A 12671-nucleotide genomic window follows, 5' to 3' on the forward strand; every position below is an offset into this window, starting at 1 on the left:
CGAGAAAACAACTCTCGTTATGTCGATATAACGAGAAAACAAGAAGGGAAAAAAAATAATGCATGGCCGCTTAGAACTTCCATAATATTTAACTTTCTATGTTTATATTTATACTTTTTTCTATGTTTATATTCATACTTTTTTGTATATGTAAAGATTTTGATAGTTAGTGCACTTCATCAGATGACTGGACACAGGTGGTACTTTCATAGAATAATCTGGACATGATAAAAATCAACAGATTAGTCCAATGACACTGAGACAGAAGAGGAGAAGAGAGGACAGGGAAGACAATAAAGATGCAAAATATATGGAGAGAGAGAGAAATATATATCTATTTATTTATACAGTGCGGTCCAAAAGTGTGAAAACCTTTTTTTTTTTCTTTAAATGTGGAAATGAACAAAGTTGTGAGGATTTTAAGACAAATTTTAGACACAGAAAAGTCTAAAATAAAGAAATGTTTGCTTTGTATGTGAAACAGAACCAAATTTAAGTTGTTATTCCTTTAATGAAAGAAGCAGCCGTGTCCAATTCATGAGCGCATCAGTATTACTTTACAATAAAGTTAAACATTTTTAATATTAGTTATTGAATATTAATCATTTGATGGCATAAACTAACAAAATACTTTGATAGCTTTTACCAATTTATGTTCATGTGCTCATATATACTACCATTTATCAGTAAGAATTACCTTTCTGTAAGAAGTTTATTCAGCAAGAATGCATTAAATTGATTAAAAGTGACAGCGAAAACATACATATACAATTATTTTAAATTGTAGTATTTCACAGTATTACTGTGTTTACTGTATGTTGTAAAATAAATGCTAGGAGAGCATAAGAGACTTCTTCCAAAAACGTTTCCATTCAAATTTTTACTCAAAACTTAAAAGCTGACAAAAATCGTTTTTAATTACAGAAATGTGAATCACTTTTAGACCCCACTGTATGTGTTTAAGGATAATTACATACATTTGTTTTACAGTGATATAAATCAGTGTACAACCGCAGATTCGCATAGTTTAGTTTTCAGTGTATGACTTTTGCATTTAGCTTGCTGGTCACTAGCCGCACATCTGCCGTGCAACAGCTGTACACACATCTGGTGGATGGCAGTGTTTGGGTACCACAAGAGCAGTATACAAATTGTGATAATGTAGGCCAGAAATTCAGATTCAGATTGACTAGCTTCAGGGTGACACGGTTCTTCACACTGCAGAGCCAGGGCTGATTGGTAGAAGCTCTTCCCCTCTGGAGTGACTGGATGTGTGTTTCCAGGTCCTTTTATATGTTGTGTTTGCCAATGGACAACCCCAAAAACAAGAAAGAAAGAGGTTTGGCTGGGCATTCTGCAGCAGGGATGCCTGAATCTGCTCCGTATGTTTCATGCTGTCATCATGGCAATGTAATGAAACCAGCCAGTGTTCCTTGGGAAAAGAGGTACAATGGTGGTTCCAGCATGGGCTAAGACGGTACAGTGGATATTACATCCGCTGAGCTAGTTTTCAGTACAGCATGAGCCACACCAGCGAGTTTGTCTGAGAGTGTGTGTGTTGTGAGATTGACTGTGTACATGTGTTTTAGTACGTGTCTATTCTAAGTGCTGTGAAATGGGCTTGATTGTCTAGCTACAACAGGCTGCATTCTCAGTGAGGAAGCACAGACGAGATTCTTGATTGGCTAGGAGTAAATGTGTGGATGTAGCAGGCATGTTTCATTGTTTTAACAGCCTGAGCTACTAACTCACCCCTAAATTGTGTGTGTGCAAGACCAATTACCCATGTAGCCTAACACTTCCTGCCATTTTACTTTCTAACTCTGTTGTTTGTGTGTGTTTGTGTTCATCTGCAGAGGAAGCAGCAAGGGGAAAGACATCAGTACTATCAAGTCGCTGCGTGTGCTCCGAGTATTGCGGCCTCTGAAAACCATCAAGCGTCTGCCAAAGCTGAAGGTACCTCTGTGTTTGGTTGTATTTTTCCTCCTTGTTTTGACTGAGATTTGCCTGTTTACAGAGTATGTTTGGTTTTTGTTTTCACTACATGGGCTTTATTTTTCAGTGTAATCAGTTTCTGGCTGTGTTTGACCAGACTGTTTTTAATTTGTTTTGTCTGGTTTTTAGACCTTTTGTTTGTATTTGTTCATTTATTTGTATCACTTGACTGCTTTATCTGTTTTTTGCTTTGTTTCTAACATTGAAGCGTTTTCACATTTGTTTATTTTGTTTTACAGTATATCTGTTTTTTTTTATGTAAATGCAATTAATCTGTTTTTGCGTATATTGATGCTGTTTTGTTTTATCTAAGAGTTGTGTTCTATAAATGCCTTTTGTATGTTTTTTTTCAGGCTTTGCTTGATTTTATTTAATTTTTTTATTTTTTTTGCTGGTTTGCAATAATTCTGTTTCTGTTTTTATGATCATTTATAGTTGTATTTAATTGTGTTCATACATTTTTGATGCCGTTTTGTCATCTTATAAGGTTTGTGTTCGACTGTCAGGCTATATTTTAATTTATGTTAATTCTTTGTGTTTTTCAGGCTGTTTTTTATTGTTGCTTTTTAGGGTATTGATTTGATTTGATTTGATTTGTTTGGTTTGTTTCAATTTTTATGTATATTTATTAGCTTTATTAAGTTGAATTTTTACATTTTGAAGATGTATTGGTTTGTGTTTTGAGGCCGAGTTTGTGTTCTGCTTTCAGGCCACATTTGAATTTGTCTCTTCTCTGTGTTGTCTATTTTCAGGCTGTCTTTGACTGTGTGGTGAACTCTCTGAAGAATGTGTTGAACATACTCATTGTCTACATGCTGTTCATGTTCATCTTTGCTGTGGTGGCTGTGCAGCTCTTCAAAGGCCGTTTCTTCTACTGTACCGATGAATCCAAGGAGTTGGAGCGTGACTGCAGGTGAGACAAAAACACACACACACACAAACAGACTGACGAACAGACATATTGGTGTGTTATCCTAAAAGCATTTTGTTGTTAGGGGCGAATATCTTGTCTATGAAAAAGATAACGAAGTGCGGGCGCAGAAGCGGGAATGGAAGAAATACGATTTCCACTACGACAATGTGCTCTGGGCCCTTCTCACCCTCTTCACAGTTTCTACGGGAGAGGGGTGGCCACAGTATGTATACATCTCAATTCCTAACCTAATTTTCAGTGTACGTACCCAGTATCTGAAGCCACTAGTGAAATTGCTTCTGTTTTCTAATGTAATGCAAATGTTTTCATCACAAATTACAATTTGAGTGAAGTTGAAGTTATTTTAAATGGCATATCTAAGGACTTGTTACAATTACCTAAAAGATTTGACAGTAGTATCACATTACAGCATATTCAATGCCTTATTGTTTTGCCACTCGCCAGGGTGCTGAAACATTCAGTGGATGCGACCTACGAGAATCAGGGCCCGAGTCCAGGTTACCGGATGGAAATGTCCATCTTTTACGTGGTGTACTTCGTGGTCTTCCCCTTCTTCTTCGTCAACATCTTCGTGGCTCTTATCATCATTACTTTCCAGGAGCAAGGAGACAAAATGATGGAGGAGTATAGCCTGGAAAAGAATGAGGTGAGGACATATCAAATGCATGTTTTTTTTAAGCTAAATGATCAGTCTAGCTCATTCTTTATGCATAGCGCTGGCATTGATCTCATTGATATGGTGCCGCAGATTTTCAGCATGACTAACCTCATCGTATCTGTTCTATTTTCAGAGAGCCTGCATAGACTTCGCCATCAATGCTAAACCGCTCACGCGACACATGCCTCAGAACAAACAAACATTCCAGTACCGCATGTGGGAGTTTGTGGTGTCTCCTCCATTTGAATACACCATCATGGCATTGATTGCCCTCAACACCATTGTCCTTATGATGAAGGTGTGGCAGTATTTCACTTTAGTACATCTCAAAATTTAAGGGGGTCTGAATACTTTCCGTACCCACTGTATTTTGAGAATTAGGCTTCCAATGTATGATAAATTTGCTTTTAAAAGTTTGTGATGGTACAAACTAACAATTACAGAGTTTAGAATCTTTAGACTCTAGCATTGTTAGTTTACCGGTGCTTTCCACAAATAGGGTAAAACTAAAAATGGATTTTCAGTACCGATGTTCTACAAGGTTTGCCGTTTTTATAGTCCAGTTACCAAAATTTGAGACATTTCTAAATACAGTTTAATACAGTTTAAATATGTTGTGTTTGTTTAGTATGATGGAGCATCAGATGCCTATGAAGCTGTGTTAGCCAACCTGAACATAGTGTTCACCTCACTTTTCTCCATGGAGTGCATATTGAAGATCATTGCCTTTGGAGTGCTGGTGAGTCTACTGTACAGTTTTCTCATGTTTAACTGTATGTGTGTGCATGTTGGGTCCAGAATTGTCACTCACTAAGCAGCAAATGCAAGTGAAAGTATACAGTGACTACTAGAAGCTGCAACATCTTATAATACCTTTTTACCATCAGAAGTTTATATAGGATGCCTAATGTTCCCCCCACAACAAAAGTCTTTGTAATGGCACACATTGAATCTTCGTTGCATTAAGCCAACAAAACAAAAATCAAACGTGAATGAATGAAATGTGCCACATTTTTTGTGAGAAGTACAGTTTGACTAAGAGACAGATACTGGCTCATCTTGAGAGACAATTACACAAATTAAAATACAAAAATCACATAGTCAAATACAAACAATCACATTGTCTTAAAGGGATAGTTCACCCAAAAATTCATTAATTACTCACCCTTGTCATTCCACAGACCTTCGTTCATCTTCAGAACACAAATTAAGATATTTTTGATGAAATCCGAGAGCTCTCTGACCCTCCTATAGACAGCAACACAACTGACACGTTCAAGGCCCAGACATTATTAAAATAGTCCATGTGACATCAGTGGTTCAATCGTAATGTTATAAAGCTATGAGAATAATTTTTGTGCACAAAGAAAACAAAAATAATTACTTTTTTCAACAATTTCTTCTCTTCCATGTCAGTCTCCGCCGCGCATTCACGCGAGTACCACGACACATGCGTGTGATACTGCTGACGTAGAAGCTGGCGTTCTGACGTAGAACAGCTGTGGCTTATTTACAGGTGGCTTATTTATATGCAGGTGAAGACACTTATGCGTTGTGGTGCTGTTGTGAACTCGCGTCAAATTCTGACACAGAAGAGAAGAAAATTATCATATCATAAAATTCATAAATCATCAAATTAAAATTGAACCACTGATGTCACATAGACTATGTTAACGATGTCCTTGCTATGTTTCTGGGCCTTGAACGTTTCGATTGCATTGCTGTCTATGCGGGGTCAGAAAGCTCTCGGATTTCATCAAAAATATCTTAATTTGTGTTCAGAAAATTGAACAGGGTGTGGAACCACAATTAATGACAGAATTTTCATTTTTGGGTGAACTATCCCTTTAAGGACAAAAATATAGTTAATGTGTTTTCAAAAAAATCAATAAATACAGTTTTATCACCACTAAGACATAAATATGACTGTTTAATTTTCTCACCTCGCTCACCGTTGGCAGATGTGGCAAAATGTTCATTTTGGACCCTACTTGTGTTCATATACCTGTTTTGTGTGAAACGGGGCTAAAGGAATTGGGACGAAAGTCTTTAAAAACCACAGAGGTCAGAATCAGCATTGCACAAGCAGATTTATGAACAGATTGAGCATGAGAAAGAGAGATCAAAGAAGTTGCATTCTGAAGTAGATGAGAAAAGAGTTGGGACATGGAAGTGGATGATTCAAAGGAAATGGTTGTCAGCTAAAAGAGACGCACATGACGATAGTGAGCTGGAGGGCACATTGAAGTGATTAGGAGTGGAAAATGGAAAAAGGAGGATGGATTTTGAGCGAAATGAAGACGATGGGTATGACGGGTGGTGGATGGAAAGAGTTACACACACACACACATTCTTTGCACCGGTGCCCCTGATCCCATGCAGCTGGTGTACTGAATGGCCCTAATGCACTGTTTTCCTGCAGGCACTCACTTGGCAGCTCACAAAAAGGCCGTCATGTTCAGCATCTGGGCCACTAGTCTTCTAGGCATCTACCCTTTTTTGTACACAGGCTGTTAAACTCAGTGAAGGAATAAGGGCTAAAAGGGGGAAAGGAGACGTTTCATTAGCACCAGAGAGTGAAAATAAATCATTTGCTCCTTTTTCTGTCGGCGGGTCACTGAATGTGTGTGTGCCAAGTGTAATTCTCCTTTAGCCCAGCTGACAAACGCATCTATGTCTTTTTTTTACCACAGAACTACTTCAAAGACGCCTGGAACATCTTCGACTGTGTGACTGTACTTGGCAGCATCACTGATATTTTAGTCACAGAGCTAGGGGTAAGTGTGTAGCAGAAGGGCTCCCATCTGTGAGTGTGTATGTGCGTGTTTGTTTGTGTATCCTGTCTGTATGCTTGTGTGTATTTCCGTATGTGATTGAGAGACTCTCAGCAGGATCTTCTCTTGCTCACTGAGGTGTAATGAACTCCTAAAAGTCTTATATAATCGTCCCAGTTGGTGTGTGAGGCAGATCAGTGAGCCAGGGGTGCTCAGTGGTGACGGGGGTCTGTTACTCTTCCAGCGTCGTCATTTATCCCCCAGCCAGATCAAACTGACCTATCAGTAAAAATGTTGTTCTCAAATGTTAACATGTTTTCATAATACAGCAAATGATAATGGCGGTTTCTAAATATTAGTAAAACATGTGTTTGTGTATGTGTTTTTTCTTCTTGGTTTTACAGCAGATCATCAACACCTGTTGTACAGGCACTTTAAAGACTCCATGGAATCAAAATTGACCTACAATTAGACTAATTAAACTATCAAATCTACATATTTCAAAAAGTACTGTTCTTTTCTAGGATCAAAAGACCAAAAGTATTGACGACTCATGAGAATGTCCTGCCCCAAATGTGACGAGCAAATCATGGTTAATGGCTGTAATGTAAATAAAGTCTGTTTTGTTTGGTTTTTGTGATGTACTCCATAATGTCAAATCGCACGTTGTTAAAACAAAAATTACGATATATATCGCACACCTCTAGTTGCCTGTTTAATAATAACGGAGTGTGTTTACACTAAGTGCAAATAGCCCGACTTGTTGACAGAAACTATTTACACTAACTCCGCCCACCAACGTGTGATTGCGAGTTAACACTATAAAAGACGTTTAACAAATATCGGTTTCATAGTGTGTGCTGTGGCTTTTTTGACGCGATTGACCCGAGTTCGAATCCGCCTTTTGCTGAACTTTTTTTTTCCTTTTCAAATCTCATATCAAATCAGAAAGGCATTTATTTTTAATAAAAATGAAGGAAATAATCGAAAAGTTGAAAATAAAATATCAAGTAGGTGTAGGGAGGGATTTAGTGTCCCATTAAAGTGGCATCCATTTAATCATTTGAATTAAAATTGCAATTTACACTCAATACGTTATTATTGCGTACTGTTTTATAATGTACTACAATACTGAGGTGCAGTAACTACTATAAATAGCAGAAAATTCTTAAAGGGGTCATATGATGCGATTTCAAGTTTTCCTTTCTCTTGGGAGTGTTACAAGCTGATTGAATAATAATAATTATTATTATTATTATTATAAAAAGAGACAAGACCTTCAAAATGTCCGGCCCAAACTACCTGTTTCTGTCAACATAGGAAAGAAAACTGCACTAATCCAAGCAAGATCTTTAAGAATCAACATTATTATTAATTTGGAAATATAATATTTTTATTTATGTAGTTATTTTGTCATTTTATTTCATTTTTTTATTTACCTGGAGAGTTTAGTTACATCACTGGTCTTTATCATTTATTTGAAAATGTCATTATTATGCATTTGTTATTTTGAAATGTTTGTTTATTTAATTAACCAATTTATTGACATTTCATAATTGTTTAATTATTTATTTTAAAATGGCAGTAGACTTTAGTTCACGTCATGGTCTGGCAAAACCATGATGACAGGTTGCATTGATTAGGGGAAAGGGCCTTTCACATTCTAAAGGGCATTTTATTGGGCTTACATTTCAGTCATCAATACTTCTGTTCCATTTCCCCAGCAAAGAAAAACCCTGAATATTAAATTGTAATTATATTTACTCCATCAGCTTTTTGGATTACACAAGCATACTGATGACCTCAAAGCAAACACAAATGGACTTTCTATTTTAATTTCATGGTGTTTTTAACAGAAATGTGATGAGAAATACTGCATTATATGATATTAATAAGTGTTTTTATTTATTTATTTTTATTTTAAGACCCAGTCCTGTACCTGGAGATCCACCTTAAGAGCTTAGTGCTGATGTTTTGTTAAATTTGTAATTAAAGACTGAAGTCAGATCTCCAGTTACAAGATTATCCAGTTATCAAATATATATGTATTGATAAAAGCTTTTCAAACCGCATATGAAAAGTGCATCATTTAAAAAATGTTTTTTTGTTATAATCAACCTTAATTTGAATTGAAAGGTTTGTCGATATGCATAATGATAATTCATGTCTTGTTTTATCTTTGTTTTACATGCTTTCTTTAAACTCTTCTTTATGGCGGCTTTGCCCTCTGATGACTCCATCCAATCAAAATGCACTATGAAACTCATGTGTATATCCATGACCTGAATAAACCGATCACAATGGTTGTTTAATCAACCTCCAAAAATACTGCTATAAACCATGCTTCTGCAACATCTACATGTAGATGGTTTGTAATTTTTCTTTTGGAGTAATGCATCTAATGCATCTGTTTCCCTGTAGCTGATGATGATATAATGATGCATGTGCTTGAGTCATGATGACCTTTCACCCCTGCTTGTCTAACAATATGACAAAGCCCCTATCAGCTGAGGTGTACTTGAGCCTTAGCACACAGTTTGCAGGTTTCCTGAATGCATGTTGCGCTTTTTTGCTGACAGGGAACGCTAGTAATTGTTGTTTTTGACACTGCATCTTCATACAGTCATATAAATACATCAACACACACATAGATGTAAGCGTACTAAAGACATCTAAATATGTCGGTTATGAAGGTAGAGATGGAGTTAAATCCACCTTGAACTTTTTTGTTTCCCAGTATCTCTGTGCTGCTTAAAGGACAATAAACAGTCATTTCTTCCCCTCAGTTCCTGACGCCTTCAAAAAAAAAAAAAAAGAAGAAGAAAATAAAAAAAAATTGCCCATGACTGACTGAAATATGTCCTTTAACCCAGCGCATGTCCCTTGTCTTTGCTAGTGCCCTCTGTTGGTCATTGTATGCTATTAGTGTGGTTGGCATGATTCCACGTGAATCTACAGATCAGTGCATTTGGTTGACTGAAGCAAGAAGTTAGGGTCTGTGCACTCCCTTCCCTAATGAGAACTCTTTTACAGTATTTTGTTTTATTATATAATTATATTATTTTTTGGTATGAGTTGCTGCCTCCTCCCTTTATCTTTGTCTTTCCCCCTCTTTCACCACTGGATATGCTGAGCCTGTTTAGTCTTGTCAGTTTGATTATTTGTTTTTTTTTTGGTTTCTCCTCGTTTGATTTTATTCCTACTTTCCTTCTTTTCTTTCTTCCGTAGTTCCTTTTTAATTTCTTCACCGTTTGTAATCAAATGTTTTGGACTGACATCATTTCCTTTCTCTGTCTGTCTGCCCCTTCTCTATTTCTGTCTACTGCTTCCTTTCTGTCTCTGTAGAACAACTTCATAAATCTGAGTTTTCTAAGGCTCTTCAGAGCTGCTCGTCTCATTAAGTTGCTCAGGCAGGGTGAGACCATACGCATCCTGCTCTGGACCTTCGTCCAGTCTTTCAAGGTAAAATTACACACACATACAAAACGGTATGCAAGCATTGTTTTGTTTTTTTGAGTCAGACAACACACAGAGCTATCTTGTTAATGAAATTATTGGCAAAATGTTGGTTAATGAAGGTTGTTTTTGTTTATTTCAAAAACAATAATGAAGTTGTGAATAAAAATGTGCATTATGATGATAAATCATTTTACTACTTTCTTTTGAAGAATCTAGTACGAATATTAACCCAAAAAATCTGATCATAATCAGTAATGTTGCGGACTGAATTGCTTGACCTGTGCATTGTTATTTTAGTATTATTTGTATAATGTTATATAGATTTTATTAATATTTTGAATGGGCTTTTATTTTTATAGTTTCGTTTTTTTTATTTTAGCTTAACTGTTAGTCATTTTATTATGTGCTTTTGTAAGTTTTATTGTTTGATTTTATTCCTTCCTTCTTTCCTTCTATCTTTCTTTCTATCTATCTATCTTTCTTTCCTTCCTTCCTTTTTAATTTGTTCACAATTTGAAATCAAATGTTTTAGACTGACATCATTTCCTTTCTCTCTCTGTCTGCCCCTTCTTTATTTCTGTCTACTGCTTCCTTTCTGTCTCTGTAGAACAACTTCATAAATCTGAGTTTTCTAAGGCTCTTCAGAGCTGCTCGTCTCATTAAGTTGCTCAGGCAGGGTGAGACCATACGCATCCTGCTCTGGACCTTCGTCCAGTCTTTCAAGGTAAAATTACACACACATACAAAACGGTATGCAAGCATTGTTTTGTTTTTTTGAGTCAGACAACACACAGAGCTATCTTGTTAATGAAATTATTGGCAAAATGTTGGTTAATGAAGGTTGTTTTTGTTTATTTCAAAAACAATAATGAAGTTGTGAATAAAAATGTGCATTATGATGATAAATCATTTTACTACTTTCTTTTGAAGAATCTAGTACGAATATTAACCCAAAAAATCTGATCATAATCAGTAATGTTGCGGACTGAATTGCTTGACCTGTGCATTGTTATTTTAGTATTATTTGTATAATGTTATATAGATTTTATTAATATTTTGAATGGGCTTTTATTTTTATAGTTTCGTTTTTTTTATTTTAGCTTAACTGTTAGTCATTTTATTATGTGCTTTTGTAAGTTTTATTACTTTTTATTTTATTAGTTATTTTATTTTATTAGTTAGGTTTTATTTTTATTTCATTTTTAGTTTTAGCTAAGATTTAGTTTTTAATTTTTTTTCCCAGTTAGTAATTTTGGTAACACTTTACAATAAGTTTCATTAGTTAACATGAACTAATAATGAACTGCACTTATACAGCGTTTATTAATCTTTATTAATGTTAATTTCAACATTTACTAACACATTATTAAAATCTTGTTAACATTAGTTAATGCACTGTGAACTAACATGAACTAACAATGAACATCTGTATTTTTATTAACTAACTTTAGTGAAGATTAGTAAATACAGTAACAAATGTATTGCTCATGGTTAGTTCATGTTAGTTTATACATTAACTAATGTTTAACTATTGAACCTTATTGTAAAGTGTTACCGTAATTTTACCTCTTCAAATTAAAAATATGTCAGTTAGTTGCCAAAGCAACATTGCTTGATCTTCATTTAGTTTGGTTTACCATGTAATATTTTTGTTTTATTTTATGTTATGCTATATATAAAATTGAAAATGTGTTTTCAATAGTTTTAGATTTAGTTGTAAGTAAACAGTAATAACCTTGGAGCTGTGTAAGCTGAAACTGAGGCCACTTAGCTAGCGTGTAAATTAACTAAACTAAAACCTAAACAAAGCATTATACATGATATTAATGTAATATGTCACAAACGCACTTGCTGTGTTATGTGCTAGTCAGAAATTTGTTATGGAAAGAGAATGTTTATAGTGTGTACGCAAAATGGCGGACAATGAATGAATTTAAGCATAAATAACTTTTTTTTTTTAATGTGGTCAGGGTTTTTGGTAGGGGTTAATTCTGGTTAATTGGACCTTTTTTCGTAGTCATCTCAAAATGTGTCCTAATTTACCTAAATTTATGCTAACATGTTGACATTGTGTTGCACATTTCTCCTCAGACTGCCAGTAACAGGTTTTCACTCACATTTAATTGATGGTTTATTTTGACTGATCTGCTGTGCTTAGGCTCTGCCGTATGTGTGCCTACTCATCGCCATGCTGTTCTTCATCTACGCCATCATTGGCATGCAGGTGAGTATGTGACAGAGTGTGTGGGAGGCTGCACAGCACATACTGAGAATAGGTAAATGGCTATATTTGAAGGTAGTGGGCAATGAGATTGTGGGCTTATGCTGGGGTGGGTTTTGTGTTTCACAGCTGTTTGGGAACATTGCGATTGAGGAGGATGGTGAGAGTGCCATTAACCAGCACAACAACTTCAGGACTTTTTTCCAGGCGCTAATGCTGCTCTTCAGGTTTGTGTGTGAATCACAGACTGGCTCTGTTGAATGTTGTGTGTGGGTTACAAACCGTTTATAACCGTAGTTCAACACCGTGTGTTTGTAGGAGTGCTACAGGTGAGGCGTGGCATGATATCATGCTGTCGTGTCTGGGAAAGAAGGTGTGTGATCCTCTCTCTGGTAACGTGGAGGCAGAGTGTGGGAGCGAGTTTGCCTACCTCTACTTTGTTTCCTTCATCTTCCTCTGTTCCTTTCTGGTGAGAACATCAGCACTCTTATTATCACTAGCGTTGTACTCATAGGCATCATGCTATTTTATGAAATTGCTTTTGGAAAGCTTGTATCAAATACTGATGAAAAGATCTCCAATTGTTGAGCAGCAATTTCCATTTCTTTAGTGGGCGTTATATTATAGTAA

The 12671-nt window shown here is 35.9% G+C and overlaps 1 protein-coding gene across 14 annotated transcripts in view; it reads left to right on the forward strand.

Moving 5' to 3' along the window:
- Positions 1–12671, forward strand: part of LOC107582970 (voltage-dependent P/Q-type calcium channel subunit alpha-1A-like) — a 57059-nt gene that overhangs the window by 18996 nt on the left and 25392 nt on the right. For 9 of the 14 annotated variants that reach the window (XM_016269007.1, XM_016269006.1, XM_016268996.1 and 6 more), the window contains exons 16-27: positions 1857–1956; positions 2748–2908; positions 2991–3131; positions 3374–3575; positions 3721–3885; positions 4216–4326; positions 6281–6364; positions 8727–8729; positions 9707–9823; positions 11979–12044; positions 12171–12268; positions 12360–12510. In XM_016269007.1, the coding sequence (XP_016124493.1) occupies positions 1857–1956; positions 2748–2908; positions 2991–3131; positions 3374–3575; positions 3721–3885; positions 4216–4326; positions 6281–6364; positions 8727–8729; positions 9707–9823; positions 11979–12044; positions 12171–12268; positions 12360–12510 (1399 nt within the window). The remainder of the gene's footprint in view (positions 1–1856; positions 1957–2747; positions 2909–2990; positions 3132–3373; positions 3576–3720; positions 3886–4215; positions 4327–6280; positions 6365–8726; positions 8730–9706; positions 9824–11978; positions 12045–12170; positions 12269–12359; positions 12511–12671) is intronic. The other 5 variants (XM_016268997.1, XM_016269003.1, XM_016269008.1 and 2 more) reach the window with 1 other exon arrangement.

The sequence above is a fragment of the Sinocyclocheilus grahami genome, unplaced genomic scaffold, assembly GCF_001515645.1.
Source record: "Sinocyclocheilus grahami isolate Dianchi unplaced genomic scaffold, SAMN03320097.WGS_v1.1 scaffold49.1, whole genome shotgun sequence".
NCBI classification, from domain to species: domain Eukaryota; kingdom Metazoa; phylum Chordata; class Actinopteri; order Cypriniformes; family Cyprinidae; genus Sinocyclocheilus; species Sinocyclocheilus grahami.